This window comes from Pimephales promelas, chromosome 2, assembly GCF_988280905.1.
Source record: "Pimephales promelas chromosome 2, fPimPro1.hap1.1, whole genome shotgun sequence".
NCBI classification, from domain to species: domain Eukaryota; kingdom Metazoa; phylum Chordata; class Actinopteri; order Cypriniformes; family Leuciscidae; genus Pimephales; species Pimephales promelas.
Genome location: NC_142770.1, coordinates 14,707,085 through 14,734,385, shown reverse-complemented (window position 1 = coordinate 14,734,385; position 27,301 = coordinate 14,707,085). Strand labels below are relative to the sequence as shown.

Below are 27,301 nucleotides of genomic sequence, written 5' to 3'. Positions count from 1 at the left end.
ACACTTATAAAGGGGCATGTTGTGTCGTGAACTGTATTATTTTTGTTCACCTCGATGAGCGCGGAAATTTCCGAGTCTTTAATGTAGCTCAGCTGCCTTCACACAAATGCTACTTCATAATAAAAAAGTTTTTTTTTTTCAATACACATTTTCCCCTGCTGTAGTTCTACTGTCCAACAGAGGGGTCGCTTAAATGCATCTAGTGAACGCCACTGTTTCAGAACATGAAAAGCACAATGAGGAAGCACACAGCGTTTTGTTTGGTGGTTTTTAACATATATTGACAGCATAGCAGAGTGTGAATATAGTTCTTTGAACAACAAAACCATTTTGTTCAGTAGGGGGTTGTTTAGAAGTTTGCATTTGTCTGCAAGCAACGTGATAACAGGACATTTTAGGAGACATTTTGAGTAATGCGGCTTCTCGGTTCATGTATAGCCTACTTTTAAGATTAACAAGTTTTAAACGCAGTCGAACGAATATAATAATATTAAATGAGGTGTACAATAAGATATCGCCGCGTTCATATTGTAATGAACACGAGAGCGAATCAAATTCGAATTTTCACGATGAAAATACATCCGCGTCACATGAAACAATGACGCTTTCAGATGACGACAGGTTAATTTATGAACTTCATCTGGACGCATGCAAGGTAAGAGCAAAATCAAACGCTTATAAAACTGCACTTCCAGCAGCTGGTGTCACATTTAAAGAAACTCGTGTAGAGACACAAACCTGAGCCAGTGACCTATGTGAGGGAACCTAACCAACACAGGCATTCCTGCCATTGAAGATCCTATATTTTGCACTTCTAGATATTTTTACATTCTTAGTTAACTTAAAAGAATACACCATAGGCCTACCTCTAACTTACAGACTAGTAAGGCTACTTCACTAAGTGTGTGGAAGACTGGGTCATTTTTGAATGTTCCTTTTGGCTGTCAGGAACTATGTAGTTTGATGGCCGAGAGAAAGTTATGGAAGACCCGTAGAGTTGGAGGATGCACAGACAGTGTCAGCTTCACTATGGAGCCAAAGGATGGCATCTGAAATGGCATGCCACAAAAAGCGCCTAGGGCCCTTTTGGCGTCGAAGGCTGTCATAGATGAAGCCAAAGCTCTCTGAGGAAGAGTCAGAAAATGATGCTTAAGAAACACATTTGTATTGTGTTTATGGTGTATTTTCATGAATGAATTGTTACATTTCTAGGGAGTAAAGTGGATGAAAAATGTATTACAATAAAGTTTATTTATTATAATCATTTAGCAGCTTACCTGAAATATGTTATCTATGGAACACTGATCCTTATAAAAAAATTATTAAATGTGGGCATTTAAATACATTTGATCATCTGCAAATTGCATCTGTTCACAGGATCAGAAAATAACATATATTGACCCTATAACCGGCTACAGTGTGTTCACTGAGTTTGCCCATAGGAAAAGAGGAAGATGCTGTGGGACTGCCTGTAGACATGTAAGCTTCATATTTTACTTGTATATCTTTACAAGAGGACTGAAAGAAAATGTCAGTCAGGATTGTATTAATTTTATAGTAAGTATTTTTTATTTAGAGTGAAATTTAGTTGGTTTTTTATGGATTACATGTTACATGAGACAGGAGAAATCCATTCTGTCAGTAACTCACAATACATAATAAAAAGCAAACTGTCCACATTATATTAATTTTTTTTTTTTTACTTTTCAGTACCATTTGTTAACTCTAAACTTCTTGTTTTTTCTGACAGTGTCCATATGGGCAAATTAATGTGGAGGATCCTGCAAAGAAGAAAACCTTCAACTCTTTGTTTTATGTATAGCAGTAAATGTTAAGATTGGCTGAAGAGCTCATTTGGTGTGCTCCTGTATTGAATTTGGACTTCTTTTAATGCACATTCGTCTTACACTGTTTAAAATGATGAAATACGCTACACCAGATGTGCAACCCACACTGCAGGAAATGGTTTGAATCACATCTATCCACTGTGATTTTACTTACAGGAGTTGGTATGCTCCTCTATCAGATGAATTTCACAAGCGGGAATTTTTTTGCGGTCATGAATATTCATATGGTTCCAGGCGATCATAATTTTGACATCTGTCAATTCTGACTATGTACTTCCTCCCTGTAAATGTTCGACCAAGAAAACACAATGCAACAAAGTCCTCTTAAATGTGTGTTGACGTTAAATACAATCAAAGACTTAATTTTCTCATAAAAAATAAAAATATAGGAAATTATACACAAGAGTTCACAGACGTTTGAGTTGTTGTATGTAATTCAAAGTAATTAAAATTACTTTTCCTTTAGTTCTCTTTTAGTTGTTCCATGTTTTATGCAACAAATAATTTAGCTTCAACAAATCTCAAACAAATTTGGTACAGCATGTACAATTTACATACACTATCCACAGGGTTGCTGTCAAGGCCCTGTGAGTGCCCACTAAAGGTCCTTTATTTTTCCATAGACCGGGGTTGGGTTTTTGTGTGTGTATTTCACCATGAAGTATTTTTATTTGCATACAATAATTAAATTATTATTCATATAGATTAAAAAAACTGGCAAAATACATATATGCATTTTAGTTGTTAGTGTGGTACCTCCTGGTCATTATGCATCTTCATATCTCCCTTTCTGAATCATACGTCCCTGTGGCTAACTGAGATTGATACTCTGGTCTTTTTCCAATACTAAAACTGTGATTTCAGCACAAACACTGTAAGTACACAGATCACACAATTATTATTAGATATTTCTTCATTTATAATCTTGTGCTGTTGTGTTGACATGATACTTTGTCTGTAGATATGCAAAGCCGAGTAAGATTTTGCCCCAGGCACTGGCCATCCAACCTGTCACACAGCATCGCAGGGCAGGAACAAGGAAATGGTCTCTGAATGTGGGAATGTGTATGTGGCAGAGCTCTGTCCCAGCTTTGCCGACTGGCGCAGAGCACGATATCAGGCGGCGGGAGGGTCCCAAGGCGGGTGCACATTTATCAGGAGCAAGGCCCTGTGAACGTCGACAAGGAGATTCATGATCTCAACTGTTCCAAGGAGGACAGGCAGGCGAGGGGCTTGTGGCATCGTCAGTCCGGATGAGAAGCAAATTTATTTGGGTAAAACCTAAGATGAGGCAGCGGAGCGTACGGCAACAACATTTCCAGTGGAATGGCAAAGGTGTCACACTCATCAAGTACCTGGGCCTGCCTGTCACGGGTCTGCTTGTTTTGCCTAGGGACTTGTCTGTCACATTAAAGTAGATGCATTGCCATTCAAGACCCTTCCCAGTCCTAGTGCCTGACCATGAAATAGGCCAACTTTCAAGTCTGCCTTATTCTTCTGCATCATATGACTTCAGAGATCGCATAGTGTTGTCGTTCTCTTTTTCCCTTTCTGTCCCTCCTTTCTCTGTTTCTCTGTATTTGGTGACTGAGATGCAAACGCTACACAATGCTCAGTCCCTCAGAGCACAGACAGATTTCAAGAAAACTTGCTTTAGCAAACAACTCACAAGCCATGCACTCACTAGTCTTGTCATGTGCTGGGATCAGGTGTGGGAATCATAACAACTGAACAAGAAAACATGAGAGTAAGGAAAGGGAAAATGAGTCTAAAACCTCAAGGGACTTCCTTGGAAAAAGAGGAAACTGGTTATGCTTGAGCAGCATCTCCATCCAGGAGATTCCTTTGGTATCGGACCTGAGCATCTGGTGAGATCTGTTTATTTCCTCTGTCAGTTAATTGTGCATGTACAAGTCGGCCGAAGGTTAGAGACTTAACGTAAAATCAGTGGTTTATTGCAAGAATCTTTCACCCTGTTTTAACCATTATATTTTTCATAGTGTCGTTCTTCGCATCTCAAATTTACCTTTGTTTCATCTGCAGGTTGTTAAGGTCAGACAAACCTGGGTTCTGGCTTCAATCACACTAAGCTCTCTCACTGATAATTCCCTCTGAATTGAAACCCACCCAAGCTGCTGTGGGGGCTACAATTCCTGCATCTGCAGAGCTTTGGAGTCCGTCACCTGACCTTCAGCCACAGCATATGCTACAGCAGACTCTATGCTCTGCCACTTTTCTAGAGGCAAAGGGACAGTCTGCCTGGTCTAGCATCCAAATGTATCACTAGTCCAGGTCCATCCTTTCCAGCTCATGGGGACTGGGGGCAAACCCTTGCACCCTCAGCCACAACACGGACCACTGCCGCTCCCCGCCATTCGAGCATCCAGGCCAGGCAGAAGATGACACGCGTTGGCTGAGAGGAACGGATGTCAGCCGAGTGATGGCTGGAAAATCAGTTTCAGCATCTGGGCTGTCCCTCTCAGTGCGTGTGGGTGTGTGTTCCATAGCGCCGTTGTTGGCAGTGTTTGTGTGTGTGTTGAATCAAGCTGTAGCCGAGCTGCCCGTCTGGTCATGCAACAGAGACAATGTCATTCAGCCTTGGGGCTGAAGCCTTACCAAAGTGGTCAGATGGACAACTGGCTTCCCTGTGGTTGCACCAGTGCTCCTGAAAAATCTCACCACATCTGACTGACAGTCACATGGCCAGATTCCTTTGGACAGGGCTGTAAATAGCCACACAAAACAGTAGGGCATCTCCCCAAGACCTCTCCCAGTGTTCCAGCCAGACCGTCTGGCCATATCATGCCATATGTGGCACCGTTCAGGCTGGATCAGGTGGTCAACTCATTCAGTGAGAAACCTTAACTTTGCTTCGTGTGAAAGGGTAAGGAATGATCTCTAGATCAGCCAGCATGATCTTTGCAATGTGGTGTCGACACCTTCCATACCCACCAATAGCCCGATGTAATTAAAACCATTAAAAAATACCAAAATGTAGTGTGATGGTGCTAAATGACTTGTGCCAAAAGGTAAGGGCAACTCTTTAAAGAACTCCTCTTTGCCAACAGAATGGTAGCAGAACCAGTGTACACATCTCTTGCTACAACATAATGACATTTGTTGTTGTAGACCAGTGGCTTTGTCTTACATGCCCATTTCAGATCTTGGAGTCTTTTCTAAAGAGCTAATGACCTGAATCAGATGTTTTATTAGGGAGACATTCAAAATGTACAATGTTGGCGGGACTTCAGGAACTGGGTTCAGAACCACTGTTATAGATTATTACATTATTTAGGGTATGTTTACACGACAGCAATATACTAAAAACAGATGACAACATTGTCAAAACTATCCCTGTTCACATGGATCTGCAAAAATGACTAAAAAGGCTGTATTTTGCATGCCAGGCCAGTAGTTAGAAATCTGACTTTGTCAAGAAACATCCTGCAAACATGTAATACACATGCGTGAATGTGTAATAAACGTGCATGACCACCGTCTTCACAAATTCACGTTTTTGTTGTATGCAAAGGGGAAAGTAATTTTTCAAAACCTTGCATTTTTCAAAAGCTTGCGTTTTCAGTCTCCCAAACGCCAATGTCATGTAAATGAACAGCCAAACGCATAAAAAGTTTTCACTTGAAATGGTGTCATGTAAACATACCCTCAGATCAGTGTTTCTTGTTTCCTGTCCTGGGGACCCACCTACCAGAGCATTTTAGAGGTCTCCTTTATAAAAAACACCTGATTTAACTAAAGCATCTTAATGACTAGGGAGACATCGAAAACATCCTTGGAGATGAGTACTGATGACTGGAGTTGAGAAACACTGATTTAGATTGCTGTTTCCCAAACTTGTTCTTGGAGTACCCCAATGGTACACACTTTGGATGTCTCCTTATACAGACACAATGTATGTCATGGGGCCTTTACTAATGAGCTGGTGAGTTGTAGAATCAGGTGTTATAATAGGGAGACATACAAAATATGAATTGCTGGGAAGTTTAGTTCCCTGTCATGAACCATTGTGAAAATGAATTTGGGACACTAATGTTTTTTTTATTTACAACATCGCTGTATATCCTTCTGATATTATTTATGTTTATTTTACATCCACAGAGACATCATAAAATATGCACTCGCCCTCCATTTTTGTCTGATTGAGAGACCGTAGAAACATGGTAAGTGAACATAATGAGCACCCAGTGCTCTCTCTCTCTCTCTCTTTCCTTTTTTTTTTTTAAACAGTGCTTTGTGGCGTTTTCTACAGCACAACCATTTCGGTACACTGGAGAGATTTTGACAATGGAACATGTAATGCCTTACTCCCTGGCCAGTGCAGTGACTACTGAGGTAGCTAATTGAAGCACACCCTTAGATGGTAACGTAAAATTATACACTTACATAATTGAAATAATAATTGATAAATCTTGAAGCAAGTGCTTGCAAGACAAGCAGTCTTTAGAGGAAATGGGTTGGTTTAATATACTTAGGTTGGAATTTAGAACAGACCCTAACTAGAATGTTTGATTAATATCAATATGCACTGCCTGCAAACACTGTAATGGAGGAAAACGTATATGGGTCAAGTCAATTCAGGATAATGGTGCTTGAATAATACAGCTTTAAAAACAAGAAAAGGAAAAAAGGTGGAGAAGCGAAAAAAAACTGTTGGTTAGGCAGCAGTTGGACTGTTGGGACGGGCTCTGTGCTATGGAGCCATCCTCCATCTGTCAACACGGGGAGTTGTGATTCTTGCATCAGCAGAGCAGGGCTCAGCATCAAGAGAAATGGGGTGAGGAGGGAGGGAAAGTGAGAGAGAGAAAGAGAGATTTTTAACAGCAGCTAAATTCTCATCAGGCACGCTAGACTGAACGTCCCCTCTTCGAAGCAAAGCACGAAACACCGGTGAGGAGCATCTGCTCTGTGGCTTTGTTGCTTCTTAAAAAAGTGCAATGCGACGACTTTGGAGAAATCTTTGTCCATCTTCAGTTTGCAAATATTAGTTTCATAATTCAGCCATCACATATGGTTTATAAATGGACATGGTTCTTGCGTAACAGCCAGTACCCTGACTTTTTTTTTTTTTTTTAGACATGATCAATGAGACATGGTGAAGTATTAGGATTATTCAAGATGATAATGGCTAGGGTATTTTTTTACATTTGAGAGATGTTGTAACTTAATGGATTTGTATGACTTGGTCAGCAGCAACTGAGCCTGCATGAAAAAAAAAGTGTGTTTTTTTTAGTAACGAGACTGCAGTTATTTCATTTTAAGATCTTTTTGTATGATGCCTAAGTCTCCTCCCTTTGACTTGCATGGCATGAAATGTTGCTTGTAAGCCAAGCTCTCAAGATGAGATGGCTTTCTCCTTACTCCAACAGTTTATTTAAAAGTATCAAAAACACTTTCCATTTTTCAGTCAGCATGTTTCTGTATCAGTTGACTAAGATTTTCAGTATTTAGGATGGTATTGCAACATATATGTTATGGATCTGTGTGTTTCAAAGATTTGGAGAGCAGATTTTTGATGTGTATGTCTTTTCACACTTTTTAAAGTTTAAGTATGTTTCCCCACAATGGAGCAAGCAACTCCCATTAAAAGCTTTAGTGTACTAACTCCACAAAATAAAGAACAAGCACAGAGGACCTAGGTTGTTGTTTTTTTTTTTGTTTTTTTTGCCTTTTTTTTTACAACAGCAGATCTCACAGAGTCAACAGCCCAACGATTATAAGGCATCCATGTTTTTTTTTAGCTATTAAATTAACCTGAAGTGTTGTCACTATAAGAAATGCATTATATCACATTTGTTTTGTTGTCTTTGGTTGAACGATCCCTTCCCAGTCTGTCCAATTTCAAATTATTTCGCAATTCATTTACAAACTAATGCTTTTAAAATGTTATGGTTGCATTGTGGAGAGACTGGGAGTTAACCATTTTGGTTCAGTGTCTGTAACACTTTTTTATTCTTAATTATACTAATCTTATTCCTAAATTGTGCAAATTAATATCAAGTACAAAGAATGCTGCTGTTACAACCGACCCCACCAGATGGGTTGTAAAACATAGACATCAGTTTTCAATGAATTTATTGCGATGATCAAATAAATATTTGAGCCATCCCCCATTAAATGCTAAACATTTTAATTCAAAACAGCAAATACATTAGAATGTGTTACAACTCTGTCGACTTGGCTTGATATTTTCTTTTTTTTTAGATGAAAAGCTTGGATCTTGCATATCAAACTAATCATGAAACCTGCTGATTCAGATGATATCATTTCTGTCAAAACTGTGTGGAAAATATGAGTAAAACTGTCTAATATCACTTCAAAGGTTGCCTATCTATCCATCTATCCATCTATCCATCTATCCATCTATCTATCTAGAGAAGAAGCCTCGTCATGCATGATCTCAAGGTGAGAAAACTAATGAAGTTAATGTTTTAACATTAAGAAATTACACAGAGAAAATCTCTATCTATCCTTTACCAACACATCCCGAAAGGGGCCTTGTGCGTAATACAATTGATGTACAGTGCTCGCGCAGGATTTGTCGTAATTGACACTCACGCGAGAAACAAGGAACAGCCCCCATCTGCTGGTAGGATCGCTCGTGTCTCACCCTCATCCTCATCCCTCTCTCACCGCAGCACTGCTGGGGCTTCAGGACGGCGCTCAGCGGCTCACGGTAAAATAACACTTTTCTATTGCTTATATACGGGAATATGCTGTTTATCGGTGTAAAAGATCATTTACGTTGCTTTGCCACTATAAATCGAAAAAGAGTATACATAATGGGCGAGGAGAGACCTTCAATTTGCACACACACAAATGTACATAGGCTAAAAAGGCCTATATCTATATGGCAGGTGAGAGATAAAAGTTAATGCAGGCGAAAACTCAATGCAGATTGAAAATTGAATTAAAGATTAGGCTACTTTGCATATTGAAGTCTGATCTGGTACAAGCAACATTTAGACATTTTGCTATTCAATTAGAATATTGACATCTCGATTTGTGAAGTTAGTTGCTACAAATAAACCTAAATATAAGAGTAATTTAACTTTGATTTATATTTTTTCGTTTGTAAAAATCTAATTTGATGTTCTTTGAAAAGGGTAGAGGGTTTTTTTTTGACAAATTGACTACAACTTGATTCGTTTTTGCTTGTAATAAAATTTGCTCGCGCGTTAGCTTAAGGACATAAAATAATTAGATGGTTAAAAATCTAACAATTGAAAACCACGATTTTTTTTCGATAAAAACATATTTATTTCTGAAGCTAACATAAATGTTTTTTAAACAGCAATTGCAAGCCAGTATACAAACTCAAGACTGTAATTTGTATTCCTGTAAATGCAAAAGTTCCAGTTATTTTAGATTTTCGGATTTTGACATGCTTTCAGTTGGACCAATTAACTCGCATAAAGCTCTTTTGGTCGCTGACAGACACGTTATTTACACGTGAGAAATCTTTTCCGTCGATTATATGAAGTTGATAGGAAAAATAACCGCACGATTGAAAGCTGTTGTATTTGTGAGCTTTATAGCCCACCTCAAGATCAGGACGAATTTATTCATTTCTTCTAATGGGCGAAATAATTCATGCTTTTTTTTTTTCTTTTTTTTTTTTTGAGAGGAGGGCATGGAAAAAGATGAATACATTGCTAGAATAATTAAAACTATAGGCCTAAATTGGACTGAATAGAAAGGAAAAAAAAATACACATGGAAGCGGCTAGACTTAAGAAAAAGAAATTCTAAATAAAAAAGATAATTACAATGCTCACCCAAATCTTTATTTAAAATATATAAATGTATAAAAATGGCGTGTGTAAATTTAAGAAGGCAATGCTCGTGCAATAGTTAATAAATAAATTTGCGAAACGAGTGTTACAGTTTAAACGCTACATAAAGAGATGCAAAATATCGTCTAGATAAAACATTATGTCTTTGATATCATTACTATCACGACTAATTGAATTCAGTTTGCTATCATTGAGGTATTATCATTCTCAAATATAATTCTAGACCATTTCTCGTATAGCTATTCGTAAAGAAAATAAACTGTGACAATGAGATTCATTTGACGTTTGACATCTGAAAATCAAAGAATGTAAACAACTGCTTATTCCTCCTCCCAACAGCATCGCTCCCCCTTCCCTCGCTCTCCTTTCTCTCTTTCTCCCGCAAATACACAAGAGAAAGAGACCAACACACACACACACACACACCTTGATAAAGCAGTCGGACAACTTTTTAAATTATGCCACCAATTTCATTTTACAGATTTCACACACTTTATCCTCAAACATTTGTTTTACATTTACAAGCATAAAATACATTATAGTTGAATTTATGCAGTTCAGGTACAAGAGTGCAAATGTCAAATCAATTTAAAGAAAACAATATATATATATATATATATATATATATATATATATATATATATATATATATATATATGGGTGCTTCATGATACACTTGCTTCAAATATGCATGCAAATATATAAATGAGAATGTGGGCTACAACTGTACTTTTTTTTTTTAGGAATTTAAGTTATAAATGACACATGCAGGCTTTCGGTTGCATCATTTGGGATAAGAAAATAAACAGCCAACTCCTTAAGATCGCAATTTTCCAACAAGAAACAAAACTAAAGACAGCTCAGATGACTAACAGTGTCAACACTTAATTCATTTACACTGTTGAACCATTAAGTTACATGCATTAATAGAAGCATTTAAGCAAAAAAAAGAAGAAGAAGAAAGCCTCACAAAAAAATGACAAACTGCAGCTAAAAAGAAGTAAAAGGTCTGTACCAAGTGCTTTCCAAGCTCGTGTTGCCCATCACCATCGGTTTGAAGAGAGAGTGACAGGTCTTTGTTGGTGAATAGAAATCAGTGGCATTGGAGAGAGGGAGGACTCCTCCTACCCAATTACCCGTGCTGGGCAGGCGTTTGCTCTCTTCACAAATAGGACACAGGATCTCTAACACACACAGTCCCAAACCTGACTTTCAAGCATTCGGATCCCCAGTAGGAGATTGGGACTATCTGAAAAACCAGGTTTAAAACATCCTTCAGACTTCAGCTTTGCCTTATATCGTCCGGACTATACTTTTTTTTCCCTCCTGCACAAGATATTGGAGAAGTGGACTTGTTCTCCTGACTGTTCCAGCGCCATCCGTCAAACTCCACCGGCTATATTTTTAAATATTGATTGCATTTGTGTGAATTTGTTGGTGTAGATCCACTCGGATGTTTTAAGGATCCGGAAAGCTGTATATGGAAGTTGTGGGGTGCAAGGCGAAAGAAAGCAGTTGCACATTGCGTCCAGCAGCCATGCTTTTCCACGGCATCTCTGGGGATCATATTCAAGGGATCATGGAGGAGATGGAGAGGAGATCTAAAACCGAGTCTCGTCTGGCTAAAACAGTCCAGATGAACGGACGAGAAACGGTAAGATTTTGCTTTATTAGCGTGTGTTTTCCGTTTCAGCAAATTTCAGCACTCCAAAACTCTTTATGGTCGCAGACTTCACAGTTTGTAACCCACTTAAAAACACAGCGAAATTAGTTTAATGTACGGTCCTCGTTTTGCAAGATTAGCAGGCCTCAAGAAACATGCAAAAAATAGTCATATTCTAGAAGATTTCTAGAAGTAGCCTATAGCCTAAATTAAATTGTTTGAATGGCGAGGATAATTTTTAAGTAAAGCATATTTGATTAGAATATAAAATGAGGGGTATTTATAAATAAAAAAATACATATTTTACACGTTCAACTGTATTCTTATAAATAATATTTAGGCTTAATTTTAAAGCAGTTGTCACAACACAACAGAATAACTTCTAAGACCACGAAATTAATAACTTCTTATAAGACCGCGAAATTAAACGCTACAAAAAGTATACTCCATACATATGCCAATGTGCCAAACATGCAATAAAGCTAATAATAATTGTAGTTATTAGTATTATCATTAGGCCTATGTGCATACTTTTGTAAATTGGATTTATTATTAGAATAGGCGACACTGTTGTAAACATCGTAGTAAAAACAAAACATAGGCCTGCGTTATAGAACTATGCATTATGTCTCATTTTGCCTTAATAAATCGATATATCCAATTAGCCTATACTTTAAAAAAATATACATATAAAGCCTATCCGGATAGGCTAATTTGTTTTTATCATTCAGGCTATAGCCTATTTTTATTTAGTTCTAGTTCTAAATCTATTGTGGCAAACTCAGTTAGCGTGATAGATATTTAGCCTAATGAACGCATAGACTTTCACTCACTCACTCCATCTCTTTATGTTGTGTGTTTTCTGAAGACTATGCCCTCCATGAGCCCAGAGAAGCCCGCGCTGTGCGCCGGCTGCGGTGGGAAAATCTCCGACAGATACTACTTACTCGCCGTTGATAAACAGTGGCATTTAAGGTGTCTCAAGTGTTGTGAATGTAAACTGGCCCTTGAATCCGAGCTGACGTGTTTCGCGAAGGATGGCAGCATTTACTGCAAAGAGGATTACTACAGGTAAGTTTAACTTTGAGGCTTAAACCGTGCATTAGGCCTGTTTAGTAGGCCCTGGCTAGTAGCCTAACTTTTTTTAACACACATAAAAAACTGGTGACATCGAAGCCAGTGTAAGCCATTGACCCATATAGTGATTTTCTGACACGCTTAAATTAATCTAATAAAGCGAATTCATTCATGCTGAATGCACGATGGGGGTTTTCCTAAACTCAAATTATAATCGTTTATATTTTCTAAAACAGGCTTGCCTAATTATTGAATTGAAAAGAAAACCCAAAATAATTGTGTTCCTAAATAGTATCACTACGATGACCTGTAGGCTATTTAAATAATGCGAACCATTTAAAAATGATTTTGATTAATCAAAAGTGTACGTGCATGCGCTTTTGATAGGCCTATGTTACGTTCGTTAAAGACCCGATGAATGTTACTACCAATCTGAGTGATTATTTTGATTATAAATGACTCGTGCTGTTCCAGAAGGTTCTCCGTGCAGAGATGTGCCCGCTGCCACCTCGGCATCTCCGCCTCGGAAATGGTGATGCGCGCCAGGGACTCCGTGTACCATCTGAGCTGCTTCACCTGCACCACATGCAACAAAACACTGACCACGGGTGACCATTTCGGCATGAAAGACAACTTGGTTTACTGCCGGGTTCACTTTGAGACCCTTGTTCAGGGAGAGTATCACCCTCAATTAAACTACGCTGAATTAGCGGCCAAAGGCGGAGGGCTCGCGCTACCTTACTTCAATGGCACCGGCACGGTGCAGAAAGGAAGGCCGAGGAAGAGGAAGAGTCCAGCGATGGGGATAGATATCGGCTCTTACAACTCAGGTGAGATGTGCATTAAATGGACTTACTTAGTATAGACGGATAACTTTGATTCCTTTAATCTCTCCATTGTTCGTGTAATCACCCACATAAGATGTGAATAATTGTGCTTTCGATAAACATTGATTTTATTTTTTACTATTAGGGGGAAACGAAAAAAATAGTCTTAATTCAGTTATCATTTAAAAATCAGCAGAAAATCAAGTGCAAACGTCTAAAATAATTATTACAAGCTCATACGCTAAATTCATTTCTCTAATATGGCCTGATTTAGTGCACTGTAAAATCAATAAGTTATGATAACATATGCTTTTACATTGCTTTAACTTTTCAAAATAGGTTAAGCCATTTTTAAACTTTTTGTATTAGTTACACAAGATTCAACACATTTTGTACTATATCAGTTTAATGTAATTTAAGTTGAACTGACTTAAACATCCAAGTTGATTGTATTAAAAATTGAAGGCAGCAAATTTGATATTTAATTCAGAAAATTCAATTTTATATATTGCACAATATGCAAAATTGCATTACAGTAGGCCTATTTGTAAAGGTCAGTTTGCACTATGTGTAGATAAAGTGGGACAGGTTCTTTCAGGAAAAGCGGGACAGTTAAAACTTGGATTGTGATCATTAAATCATTAATCATCATTGTGATCCCCTAAAAATTAAATGATCGATAAGTTATGACAACACAGCATTTCTTTTACATTTCTTTAAATCATCAATAAGTTAACAATTATATATATATATATATATTACACAATATTTAGCTTAATGTAATTTTAGTAGAAATGACTTAAACATCCAAGTTGATTGTACTTAAAAATTTAAGGCAGCAACTTTTTTTTTTACAGTGATATATGAGCTAACATGACATAAACATAAAGCATCATCCAAGGAATAGACTCTAATAGCATAGATGTGAGATTATATATTAGTTGTTGGTTGTGTGATGGTTTCAGGCTGGACCATGCTGGTCACTTAGGGTCATTAGTTGGCCCAAGCTGGTCTACATAATGGATCAGATGGATTATCAGGTATAGGGCCACGGTCGGAAACAAACCAGCCTCGATGTTCCAGTAATAACCATCTTGATCATAAGAATTTTTTTTCTTTTCTTAATGCCTGCAAACAATAGGCCAAATGTCCTCCTTTTGGTTCCAGTGAAAATCAGTGTTTTGAGTGTGTTAATTGATCAAATGTCTATTATTATTAGCCTATCTTACAATGTTTGTAAAAATGTTTGTAGTATAACAAAAAAAAAATGTGCTTAACTACATAGGCCTAGTTCACCTTCCATTAAAACTGTAGTCTGTCCACATCATCCTATGCATAGTATATTACAGAATATAGCCAATAAAAATATTGGGATAGCCTATGTATAACAATGACATTGTATTTTCCACTCTTTTAGTCTCATATTTATTTATTTTTCCTGGTTTTTATTTATGCACAACAGTAAAATCTTGGCTATATCGCGCTTGAGTCTTGATGATTGGATCTGATTAATTATAGGCCTCGCTCATTAGTGCGTCATCAAACATCTAATTTGATATTCTCAAAGGAGTGAACCCCGTGACCCAGCCCCGTACGTGCAGGGATCATAGTAATGTAGATCCATCGCCCACAGGCCTGTGTCTTCCCTCGCATTACCAGTCACTATTTTCCTCACTTTTTCTACTTTTTCTACCTTTTCGAAATCAGACATACGTCATAATGCACCCCCGCTGCGCCTGTTTTGTTTTGGCTGTTACAATTATTGTCTGCTTGGGAAAAAAATGTGGCTTTGTGTGCCAAGTTTCTGCCGTTCTTCATGAATGGAGAGAAATAAGGGTAATCTGCCTGTTAATTGTTCTCCGTTAATTGAATGTGACGTCGGAATCTCTGGCGTTCAACCAGCTCGGATTTCGCCACTTGAAGGTCATGGCTGTTCTCAGCACACAAGCGCGAGCGCACATCAGTCCGACTTTAAACTCCTTCGCTTTTTTATCCTGACTCTAACGTGCTGTGAAGTTTGCAACATTTTATCATAGCTGTAGTTTGTCTTACGAAATTAAATGGTTGTCAGTTGTGATAATTCTCAAGTTAATACGACTTCCGCGATTTTATTGATGATTTGTGACAGTTATTTATTGAGGCCTATTATTGTCGTTTTCGTTGTTGTTGTTGTTTTTCCACTATTGAAGCATTTTGTTTGTTTTTTTCTACTTGCATATTTTTTGGTAACGTTACAATGTTAATATTTTGTTTTTCACCTTTTCTTTAATTTTTAGATTTTTCAGCTAGGCCTAGCCTATACCATGTTTAACATATAGGGCTAAGCTAATAATAATTTTACTTTCCCATATAATTATTATTAGTTTTAAATTGTTTTGCATTTCAAAATTATATATGATTTTGCATAATATTGTGTATTTTTATATTCGTTAAAAACCTAATGCACTAGTCGACTTGTTGCATACATATTTGTAGATAGAGACCTCTGGTGGCAAAAAAGGAGCCTGGATCGTGAAAACAACACTCGTGAGAACATTTTGTTCTCCTCATACCTATAATTTCTTGTTAATTCTAAGAGTTAATTCTTGCTGTGCATTTTTTGTTAAAATATTTACTAATGTAAACACAAACGTAAACGGTGGGGTGAAATGAGCATCGATCAAATTAATTAGGCTACCAAATGAATTAAACGGAGCAGCGATTTAACATGAAGGCTACAACTGACAGTTTTGATTAATAAATCATTTTAGCTACCCATGGCACGTAGTTTAATACCTAAACATCAATACATTATTAAGTAGAGTTATTTAAGATTAAGGAAGGTGACTATTTCATCCAACCATATTTTCATACATGAATATTGTAATAAATCGCAAAAGGTTGGCAAGCAGTTGTTTTGAATTTAGTTATATTTACATTAATTTCGTCAGGTGTCATGTGATTCTAATGACTTTTTCTCTTTTATTTATTTTTTCTTGGCATCTATGGTTTCATGAAGAACCTTTAACGTCAATGGAACCTTCACTGTAAAAAAAAATATTTTCAAGATTTGTTATCACATTTTTTCTTTTGTCAAATCAACTTAAATAATTTATTTAGTTCATATAACTTATTATTTTGAGTTTCTGATGATTAAATCAATCTCCTTCATTGTATTAACTCACTTTTTCCAGTTCAATCAACTTAAAATTTTAAGGCAACCAGGTTACTTACTTTTTTAAGTTAAACCAACAATATTTTTTTACAGTGAAGGTTCTTTATAGTGGAAAACAGTTCTAACATGCTTTTCACACTAAGAATTGGAACTGCTCACTGGTTCCTTTGTGAACTAAAATGGTTCTTCTATGGCATCACTGAGAAAACCCACTTTCAGAACCTTTGTTTTCAAGAGTTTAAGAAGTTAAATATGACACGTTTTTGATCCAATTAGTCATTTACAGCTGTATAGTTTTCGATACTGTATTTAAATCCTCAATGTAGAGTTTGAAATCGAATATTTATCTGGTAAACATTGTCAAGTGGTTCTGTATCAAATCTCATTGCTTTGTTTTCGCTTTGTTCCGGTACTTCAGGTTGTAACGAGAACGAAGCGGACCATTTGGATCGGGATCAGCAGTCCTACCCTCCTTCTCAAAAGACCAAGCGCATGCGTACGTCGTTCAAACACCATCAGCTTCGCACCATGAAGTCCTACTTTGCCATAAACCACAACCCCGATGCCAAGGACTTAAAACAGCTTGCCCAAAAGACAGGACTGACCAAGAGAGTTCTTCAGGTAAGCGTCGCCACACTCCATTTCACATCCACACCAACACCTTGAGTTTTTTGCTTTCCGTTTTAACCCATCAGTCATTTTTCTGTTATGTCATGTTGTTAGAAATTTTGCGAGGCAATATACTAAATAGAGGCTTAATTCAAGGGGCAATACTTGTGCACCAAAAAAGAAAAAAAAAAATCCAAATTGATGGTCCATGTTTTCCAGTAGAATCCCTTTCAAAAGTTGAGGCCTGCTACTTTGCACAGCCTTTCGATTCACTTTGGCATTGTTTAGTAGTGATTAACTTTGTGATGTGAAATGATATGACTTATAAGTAGGCACAAATATGACAATAATTCGCAGCAAAACACAAAAAGAGTAAAGACACTGGGATTGGTTTGCAGGTTTGGTTCCAAAACGCACGGGCCAAATTCAGAAGGAACGTTTTGCGGCAGGAGAATGGGGGTGTTGATAAGGCTGACGGCACGTCACTTCCGCCGCCCTCTTCCGACAGCGGTGCTATGACCCCACCCAGCACGGCCACCACACTAACTGACCTGACCAATCCCTCTATCACCGTAGTAACATCAGTGACCTCTAGTTTGGACAGCCACGAATCTGGGAGCCCCCCACAAACTACCTTGACAAACCTTTTCTAACACGGATTTGCTGTTTTTTTTGTTTTTTTTTGTCTTTATCCCACTTTATTTTCAGATTCTATTTTTATTTTCCACAACAACAACAAAAAAAAAAAAACCCTTTGGCGACCACAGAAAGACCTTTGGAAATGTAAGACGAGACCTACTAAAAATGTGTAGCATTTGCAACCGTGTGGCAGCTGAGTTTGCAGTACTTGTCATTGATTTGTTTTTGTGATCATTATAGATCAATAAGTTACGACAACGTATGTTTTTTACAGTGCTTTAACTCATCAAAATAAGTTAAGCGATTTTTCAACTCGTTTTTGTTTTTTTGAACGCCAGTTTAATGTAATTTAAGTTGAAATGACTTAAAATTTGTAAGTACGATTAACGTGGATGTTTAAGGCAGCAACTTTTCTTAATAATTTCAGACATTAAATGAAAAAAATGATGTATGTTTCCAGTTTTATTTCCAACATTATTTGACACACTGGCTCCCATGAGCTCAAACGCCAAGTGGATGCTGCAACCTCAATTTAGGTCTGTTTTGTCACTGACGCCGGACTGTAATGCCAAATAACGGCGGTAATTGTTTAAAACGTTACCACCTAATTTGCCACAATGTGTGCGAATCAGATCACAAGTTGGCCTGGATCGTTTGCCGGGCAACAACTGTTTTGAATGAAGATATCCAACGCTCAGTGACAATATGGTGCCCAGTAGGAAGCGTTATGAGTGATTTGTGAATGCGAAGCTGCAAGTTAATTGGGAAAGACACGCATCACACTGTTTTGTTCTGGTTCCCCCCCTTCTTTTTTAATGTTCTGCCACCGAACAGACCAAAAAACAACACCATTTACGGCTCAAGTTGGAGATCGGTCGGGGCTCCTCGCTAGGGTGAAACATTTCCTTGTGTGATGCTAAATTTGTTCTGTTGTAGAACAAAGTGGTACACTAGATCTGCTTCATGAAGTAGATGCTTAACTCAGTTCTACTATGTGCCTTATGCGACTTGGAAGAGAGTTTGTGAAAATTCAGGAGATACATGTTTGTTTGTTAAATGATTTCCATCCTTGGAACGCCTCACTAGTTTTGTACTGTTCTGTTTTTCATCTGATTTTTCTGAAGATCTTTTTAATGGTGTATTCTGTTACAAGGGGGCGGCGATGTCATAGAAGGCAGTTGTGCACTCTTTCAGAACTAGTTGGTAAATCCGAGAATCATATATATTGATCTTCGTGTTAATAGTACAGTACGTGTTCTATCAAGATTGTCCATGTTTCCTTGTTTCTTGAAAAAAGATGGTGTATAGAAACTATTTCCCCTTAAATATTTATGGACCAAACAGTTGTTATATCTTATTAAATTTGTGTGAATAAAACTACTTTGCTTTACAAGCGTTTTATTTTTCATTACACAAACCATTTTTGTGTTGCTTTCAGATTTAAACTTCTGCTCACACCCAAAAAACAAAACAAAAAAACACGCACACACGACATGACAGATCGAACCTTGTCTTGCTTTCATTCTGACATGGATTTCTGACTTTATTCTGTTTCTGTTGTTAAAGTAATGCCCCATGGATTTGTACCAAAGCCCTGTAGTAAAAAAAAATAAATAAAAAAAATGCTTTTTAATGCATGAACATGGCTACTTTATACAGAAATACAAAGCACAGGAATGCTAGAAAGCCTTTTTTGAAAAACTAGTGCATAAACCTCTCAAAGCAAGGTTGCTCTGTAGTTTAATATATTGTTACTTTATGATTTTTTTTCAGGGAGAACAAATCTTGGGGCATTACAGCCATACTTCACGACGTTTGAAAATTCCCTAAAGTATTAAAAGAAGCTTTGATCGGAATTCTTCACCATTGAAGACAAAGACAATATTAGGATCAGATTTTAGAGTGATTTAAACAACGACAAAAAAATGTACCAAATCTACCAAAAATGTACTCCAAATTTCTTTTTTTTCCTTCTTTTTTTGTCCTGAATGTTTAAAAACATCTTCGTAAGAGAATCCACAACAAATGGGATATTTTCCTTACGACTGAAATGAGGCAGGAAGGCAAAGAAAGATAAGTTGTACAGTACTGTAGATACATAACAGAGCAACCTTGCTCCAAGAGGCGACTGCAGGAGACGGGATCTACGCACGCATGCATGTCTACACACACACAACTCTACCTTGTAATTCTGCTTGCTGTAAAACATTCCTGTGCAACAAATGTCACTTATCATGAACACACAGCCTTCCTAAAACTTGGCAGCAAAATGTCCGACCAAGAGAAGCTGGAAAGGAACACCATATGGCTGTATTTAAAATGAAAACAAGAAAAAAAGAAAAAAAAAAGAAAAAAGTTTCAGATTTTTGCATGCACTTCATGTTGTTGACGGCAATTTCAGGTGGATATTATTTTATATCGATGTTTCATTTGTTGTGTGTTGTATACTATAACCTTAAAAGCACATTTCTTCTTGTAAATCCAAAATCTTAATACAAAACAACAGTAAAAGTCCATAAAAAGCATGTTTGATTTGACAATAAAAAGTGGTTATCTTAGAAAATAATATATATATATATATATATATATATATATATATATATATATATATATATATATATATATATATATATTGGGTCCCCTGATTTTCTTAGTAACACATTCTTGTGGTGTTAGTAAAAATAAATCAATAAAATAATAAAGGGAAATATTCCTTTTTTAATTGTAATGTTGATGTGGTAAATGTTTTAAAATAATATGCTGCATTTTTTTTTTTATTGTAACAATACCTAGAAAGCCAGCTTTATTAAACAATGCTTGTGTTATATACTCTGTTAAGTGTGTGTGGGGAAAGCATTGGGCCACATGGGGGCCTAGTAAACAGTAAAGTGTTGAATTCCTGCTATGCCAGACTTGTCAAGCTTAGAGCTGCATCACTGATCTGCACATGCTGGATGACCGCAAAGCGTAATTCTTTTTCGGTCTGTGGACAATTTCTGTGCTGCCTTCATACAAAATGTTTAGTCAGAAAACACAATGTGCTTCATGTGGTAACATATAAGTCACTTAAAGGTATGGTTCGCCCAAAATAAAAAATTCTGTCATTTACTGGTGCACACTGTGAAGCACATTGTGTTGCGTTAAGATTCTAGCGGTTAATAAACAAAACTGCAGGCGTCTGGCTGGCGGAAGAACATTATAGCCGGAGCTACTTCTCTCTGTTGATGTATATGACAATTCACGCAGGTACTGTGCTCCTCCGCAGCGGTTGGCGTCCTGCTTGGTCTAATCAGAATATAAACACTTATTATAAGCATACAGTTGGAATTCGGGAATCAGGAAGACAGACAAAATACATTTTTTTAAACAAATTTTGAACACACACAAAAAAAAAAATACCTACCTTTAATGTGACTATACTGGATAAAATAGGTAACACCAACCAGTGGCGTCCACGCTTGCCCATTTCTGATAATTGTAAATAATAATAATAATTATTATAAATATTAGAATAATATTTATTCTAATAACAATACACTTACACACCCTTGCCACTATCAATAATAATACAAACGAATATTATATATATATATATACGCTATATAAAAAAATTGGCGAGAAAAGTGGTAGGCGGAGTTTCCTGCTGCCTTCCTTCGTACGTTAACGGTTCTGATACGCACGTTCGCGCGAGTCTTCAAACAGGAGCAGCAGGTAACGTTTAAGCTAATACAGAAAATTACATTTAATCTACCACGCTACTTTAAAAGTTACGGCAGCATGCGAGTTATAGTTACACTGTAAATGATTTCTGTTGTTTTCACAGGATTATACTGTTTTTCTCAACAGTTTCTTACTGTATAATCTATGTACAGTAAGTTACAGTAGATTTAGTTGTTTTCACAGTATTAAACTGTTTTTTCAACAGTTATGTACTGTGCACACAGTTGACAGTATGTTACTGTAGAATTTCAATGCATTCTGGGAAATTATCAGTTACTGTTAATCTAAATACAGTGCAAATTGACCGCGAAAAACACCACACACAGTTCCACGGAAAAATTGCTAGCCTACTAATGTTATTCTTACATTTAAAATAAAAATGTAGCACTGGTTGACCATTAACAGTCATAATTTATGACATAATTTATGTCAGTGGGGTGTGCATGAAAGCATATTTGACTTTGGAAGAGTTTCTCTGTCGTGTCAGTGGTGCTGCTGTCTTTTCTGCCGACCTGCAACTTCTTCATCTGGTAAGTAGGCTAATAATTCTTATAATGTGTATACGGATTCTAGCTAATAACTTTAAAGTTTTTTAGAATAGCTGACCACGATTTCTACATTCAATTTAATCTATTCTAGACATTTTAATATAATATGTATATGATAGGCTACTCTTCAATGTAGCCATTTGGGGCATGTTACTGTAAATTCAAATACATTAGTACGAAATGACCGCGAAAAATAACCACAACCAGCTGCCATTTTATGAAGAACTCTTCAGTTCCCTTCTCTCTGTAAGAACGCGCAGGCCGTGCATCGCGTCGCTGTCGGCAACGTTTTCGCCATACATATCTGGTTAGTAATTCATATTTTTATGCAAACCATATGAGTTACGTACGTTAACAGATTAACGTTAGAAAGAACTGGCCGCGGAATGTTATAAGCCTAGCATAAGTCAGACGCGGATTTCTTTCATCTTGATAGCCTAACTTACTTGATTAAATATGTGATTTTATTAACATATATTTCATATGTAACCTCTTATAAGGTCAAAATGGTCTAATCATTTTGTTATTTACCACGTTAAGTCGGTGAAAGCGCCTGCACGTTCATTATTTTATAACTTATAGGGGTTAGGAATTGAAAATCGATATCCTGAAATCGGATATCCAAGGTTAGGATTCGGATTTATTGTTATAAAATTAAAGTGTCAATTCCTCTTATTGATTTTTTCACGCTTTTTTTTCCGTGTAAATCCTGACCTGGCGTTCTGCCATTTAACGTTAACGTTACCTCAGTGATAACTGATGGACCACGGAAAGCGCCCAGGTGTATTTTTGTCCAAAATATTAAGTCATGTATCACACAAGCAAGATTTAACCTACGTTTTCACGTGATCGTAAATGAATTGATGTTGAGTTATGTTTCAGCTTGCGTTGCATTCAAAAGAAAAGAGTGGACGATAGAGATGAGTTATCTTTAGCCGTTCTTGGCATATTTATTTCAGCTGTTGACACTGACACATCAGTCTCTAATGAAGATTCTCTCAGTAATATGATCCTCTTAACTACGGTAAATCAACTTGGACAAACATAATAATAATACAAACGCATCCTCCATAGCCTATACTTTAGTGCCCTCTTGTGGCATAAACATATGCACAACACTGAACAGTATAGCATTGCATTATATTACACAGCATACAACTGAGGACATAATGAACATACTTTAACAATTGATTTTAAACAACAGTCCAACAAACAAGATTTTAGTATTAAGTGAATTACACTTTAGACATAATTTTGTCTGTTTTTGCTGTTTAGCCAAAACAACAACAACAAAAACGTACTGTATTTTAACTGTCTTGTCTGTTCTCCTTTTCCACAGGTGTGAGCTGTGCATGTTAAGAAGACCCCTATCCATCTTGACGACCGATGAATTGTAAATCTAATCTAATTTAATTATTCTATTTATCTAACTACTACTACTATACCTTGGTCCAGCACTGACCCACTGAGAACTTTTTAAACAGATTATTATCCATCTGTGAATTTTGTCTATCTGCAAGTTGTTAAGAATTGTTGTGTGAAAATAAACGTTGTTGTACAGTTTAAGGTTTAATTGCATAAAAGCTTGGATAGAAAACTTCCTATTGCAAAAGTTAGAACATAAGTCTACATATAAATGATTATTAATACCATAATGCAAGTTTTTCATGGCACATGTGCATGATGAGGTTGTTTTGTGTTTTTTTTTTTTTTTTTTAAAGGACACTGGATAACTTGTCATTTTGTAATACTCATCTGGATTGGTGGTTTACTTGTCAAAGCTTTTATAGTTTATAAGTTTATATGTGTCTCGCAGCCCTGCAAATCTGGTCCCTTAGATAGAAAGCAGCCAAAAACCCTTTAAAATCAGCAACTGACCAGTTAGACAGTCTATCTCAAACCAATAGACAATCTTAGACTAGTTTAAGCTGTTTTACCCCAGCAGGGAGTGGGTGGATGAGTTGTTATGAACTATCTTTCTAATAGATTGATCAGATAGCACCCCTTTAATCTTTTCTATTTTACCTGATATTTTTTTTGCATGTATTTATGCATAATTGTTCATGATTGTCATGCATGATTTTTATTGTATTATATTACATTTTTATTATTAATGTATTTAATTGTATTAATGTATTTAAATGTATATTATAAATGCGCTAATGTGTTTGAAAATACACAATAAACCTTGTGCAGTTAAAGCTTCAATTGTTCTTTTTTCTATTTCCCATTAACAGTTAAAATAATATTTCTACGGATTTTCTACAGGTTACACAGTAGCACTATAAAATAAATACAATAACATTTCATACTACACAGTATTATTAAAAATTAACAGTGTAATTCTGTACTTTAATATGGTAAGAAATTACAGTAAAATAATGTTATTTAATTTACAGTATGCTTAACAGTACTGTTGTTAGTGTTACGGTAATTTTACTGTTAAATGAAATACAGCAAGTACTGGATAATTGTTGCCAGTAAGTTACTGTTAATTTGACAAGAAATTTTTTACAGTGTAACTATAATAAAAGTATAACACAATTTCAGACTCATTCTGAGTGACAACGTTTCTCAGAATGCGTTTTTAATTCGTTTTTATCCAAGGGTAGGCCTATAGCAAGTGTTATTAGCTTAGGGAAATACATCTAGTTAAATGAAATCTTAAGTCCATGTCCAACTCTAAATTGTAAGGAATTATATCTTTTGATTTCATAGTAACGCTTTACAATAAGGTTCATTATTCATGTATGAACCATGAGCAACACACTGTGTTTGTTAAATGTTAATCTTAGACCCCATTTACACCTGGTATTAAAATGCGATCATATCCAGAGATAAGTTATCCGGATAATAAAAAAACGCACGTTAATGCAAGGTGTAAATTCGTTGTGATCGGATTGTGATCGGATCTGCCTGACCACATCTGGAGGTAGTCTGGCTCGCATTGTTTTCGGATCTTTACAGTGTAAATGCAATCTGGTTGTTGAAACCACATAGGCCTATGTATATTTTACTCCTCCCAAAAATGTACTCCTCCCAAAACATCGCAAATAAAAGTGAAAGTAAGTCACAGGCGCTTAACACACTTCAAGTAAAGAAACGAAATTATCTTACCGGCTATTGCCGCTCTCTCTTATTGATGTCTTTGATTTTGAAATTAGCTGATGATGAATAAAATGCAGCTCATATCTGTTGCTTTTGGTGGCGTGCAATCCATTAAATTTGCATAAAACGCGGGAGTTGAATATCGGATTTATATCCGTTTTGCAAAAACACATTTATGTGGCCAGGTGTAAATGGAATCGGTACTTTCCGGATAACTTATCTGGATACGGATCGCATTTTAACACCAGGTGTAAATGGGGTCTTCGTTAAAACTACAACTGTTGGGCTAATTGTTTATTAATGCTATGTCAAAGTCAGTGCATTCATGATAAAAAATACAACTTTTGATTTTGATGTTTTAGTCAATGCTGAAATTAATATTAACTAAGATGAATAAATGCTGTAGAAGTGCAGTTCATTATTAGGTACACTCTAAAAAATGCTAGGTTGTTTTAACCCAATTTTGGGTCAAATATGGACAAACCCGAAATGTTGGGTTAAAAATGTAATGTAAAAATTTAACCCAACGGCTGGGTTAGTCCATATTTGACCCAAAGTTGGGTTAAAACAACCCAGCATTTTTTAGAGTGTAATGTTAAAATTTAACTAATGAAACCACTTTCATACATAGAATACATACATTCAATTTACAACATCAACAAAACAAAAATGGAATTTTCCATAATTACCTTCTTGATTCTCACTGTTTTGTTTGGTAAAGTAAATCATATTTTGTAATTATCATTATTTCCCTATTTTCATTTGATGTGTTATGCATTCTAATTGCATCACCTTATTTTCTTAGAATGCCAAGGAAAGAAATAATAAAAAGTTTAGTGCCCTTTTTTGGTCCCTCCGCCCCTGCCCCTGAGGAGACGTATATAAGCATATACTATAGCTATGTAATTAAATATGCATGCATTGTAATAATAAATATATCAGTTCATCACTTAGCTGCCTTTTGGCTAAGATTAAGTCTAAACAATATTAATTAGAAATACAAAATCCTCACGTTTATTATACGTCACATTCAGTCCGTTGTCCTTTGGGCTAAAGTCAACAGACAAGAGGCTCTTAACACTCGTGACCGTAGGGAATTCTTAGGAAAACAAAGGACCTTGAGAGTTCAAAAGGAGGTGATGATGGATTTATTTTTACACACTTGGAGGAGTGGACGGTCACCATAACCAGAAGCAAACAGAAAGATGGATGCTGTCCTCCCCTGCAGACAGCGATTATATGGAAATCTTTCACACATAAGGAGACAAACTGCATGAGGAAGGTTTGTGATTGTTTACATGAGCATGTTCTATAATGACAGGCTGATTTTTTGTCAGAATATATATAGGCTACATTTGTTTTTTTATACACTACAAAACAACAACAACAAAAAAAAACTTTTAAAGTCAACAGTGATCTACGCTAAAGTGTCTTATATATATATGGTTATAGTGTTTCACATTTGACACTTAAGACCACTTAACATTTCAATACTCTTTACTAAAGTGTGGTATTTAAAGTCAGAAATCTCAATATTAACTAAAATATTTATCGAATCTTTCCACAACTGCAAGCCAAAGTTACAGTAGTGATGCTATTCCTTGAAAAAAGGCCTACACTTTTTAAAAAATAATTTATTACAAAAATAATATAATGTTTTCGGACACTTCATTACATGTTTAATTTAGTTTAAATTTAAATTTATTTTAAGTGCAATTAGATGAAAATTATATATATATATATATATATATATATATATATATATATATATATATATATATATTACCCACTTCAGTACATCTCATGTATATAATTTGTAATTTTGACTATTATCTTTGAAATGTGGTTAAATACTGCCGAATGTACTGACATGCATTTATAATAAACAAAAATTAAATTACATTTCTATATTGAAAAACATGTCATGTCATGTTAAACATATTTGTAATGACATGTTTGGATATTGATGAGGTTCAATTTAATTTAAAATGTAATATTAAATAACACACTTTGGTTAAAATTATAATCATGTACTTTACAAGTGCTTTAGTATTAGGGCTGTTAAACAATTAATCACAAAGAAAACAAAAGTTTGTGTTTACGTAATACATGTGGGTGCACTGTGTATAATTATTTTGTGTACATTTATATATATATATATATATATATACAGTATATATATATATATATATATATATATACACACACACACATGCATTTATATTTAAGAAAAAAATATTATTTATATATAAAACATTTATATTTATATATAATATAAATTATATAAATCTACATG

At 36.0% G+C, this 27,301-nt stretch overlaps 2 protein-coding genes and 1 long non-coding RNA gene across 6 annotated transcripts; all 3 read left to right on the top strand.

The window, feature by feature from the left end:
- The first annotated feature begins 209 nt into the window (after positions 1-209).
- On the top strand, positions 210-2,276 carry c2h1orf53 (chromosome 2 C1orf53 homolog). Its single transcript, XM_089116653.1, has 3 exons — positions 210-655; positions 1,378-1,479; positions 1,751-2,276. Exons 1-3 carry the CDS (start codon positions 431-433, stop codon positions 1,820-1,822), a joined length of 399 nt encoding a protein of 132 aa, XP_088972779.1. The 5' UTR covers positions 210-430; the 3' UTR covers positions 1,823-2,276.
- A 6,159-nt stretch (positions 2,277-8,435) lies between these two features.
- lhx9 (LIM homeobox 9) lies at positions 8,436-20,216 on the top strand. Of its 4 annotated transcripts, XM_039668730.2 has the most exons (6): positions 8,436-8,541; positions 11,104-11,314; positions 12,192-12,394; positions 12,875-13,230; positions 16,800-17,002; positions 17,389-19,022. In XM_039668730.2, exons 2-6 carry the CDS (start codon positions 11,141-11,143, stop codon positions 17,641-17,643), a joined length of 1,191 nt encoding a protein of 396 aa, XP_039524664.1. In that variant the 5' UTR covers positions 8,436-8,541; positions 11,104-11,140; the 3' UTR covers positions 17,644-19,022. The 4 variants fall into 4 exon arrangements, with proteins under 4 accessions (XP_039524664.1, XP_039524665.1, XP_039524663.1 ...); XM_039668731.2 differs by lacking the exon at positions 8,436-8,541 and having other exon boundaries at positions 10,438-11,314; positions 12,878-13,230; XM_039668729.2 differs by lacking the exon at positions 8,436-8,541 and having other exon boundaries at positions 10,448-11,314.
- Positions 20,217-21,415: 1,199 nt separating this feature from the next.
- On the top strand, positions 21,416-24,105 carry LOC148995808 (uncharacterized). The gene is made up of 2 exons (XR_016145437.1): positions 21,416-21,879; positions 23,237-24,105. It is a non-coding gene; the product is annotated as an uncharacterized LOC148995808 (long non-coding RNA).
- The last annotated feature ends 3,196 nt before the right edge of the window (positions 24,106-27,301 follow it).

Excerpts from the sequence above, each read along its gene's own strand:
- c2h1orf53 (XM_089116653.1), top strand. The coding sequence starts at position 431 with ATGTATAGCCTACTTTTAAGATTAACAAGTTTTAAACGCAGTCGAACG. Across the intron at positions 656-1,377 it reads TTCATCTGGACGCATGCAAG|GATCAGAAAATAACATATAT; the intron begins GTAAGAGCAAAA and ends ATCTGTTCACAG. Across the intron at positions 1,480-1,750 it reads GTGGGACTGCCTGTAGACAT|TGTCCATATGGGCAAATTAA; the intron begins GTAAGCTTCATA and ends TTTTTCTGACAG.
- lhx9 (XM_039668730.2), top strand. The coding sequence starts at position 11,141 with ATGGAAGTTGTGGGGTGCAAGGCGAAAGAAAGCAGTTGCACATTGCGT. Across the intron at positions 13,231-16,799 it reads TATCGGCTCTTACAACTCAG|GTTGTAACGAGAACGAAGCG; the intron begins GTGAGATGTGCA and ends CCGGTACTTCAG. Across the intron at positions 17,003-17,388 it reads TGACCAAGAGAGTTCTTCAG|GTTTGGTTCCAAAACGCACG; the intron begins GTAAGCGTCGCC and ends ATTGGTTTGCAG.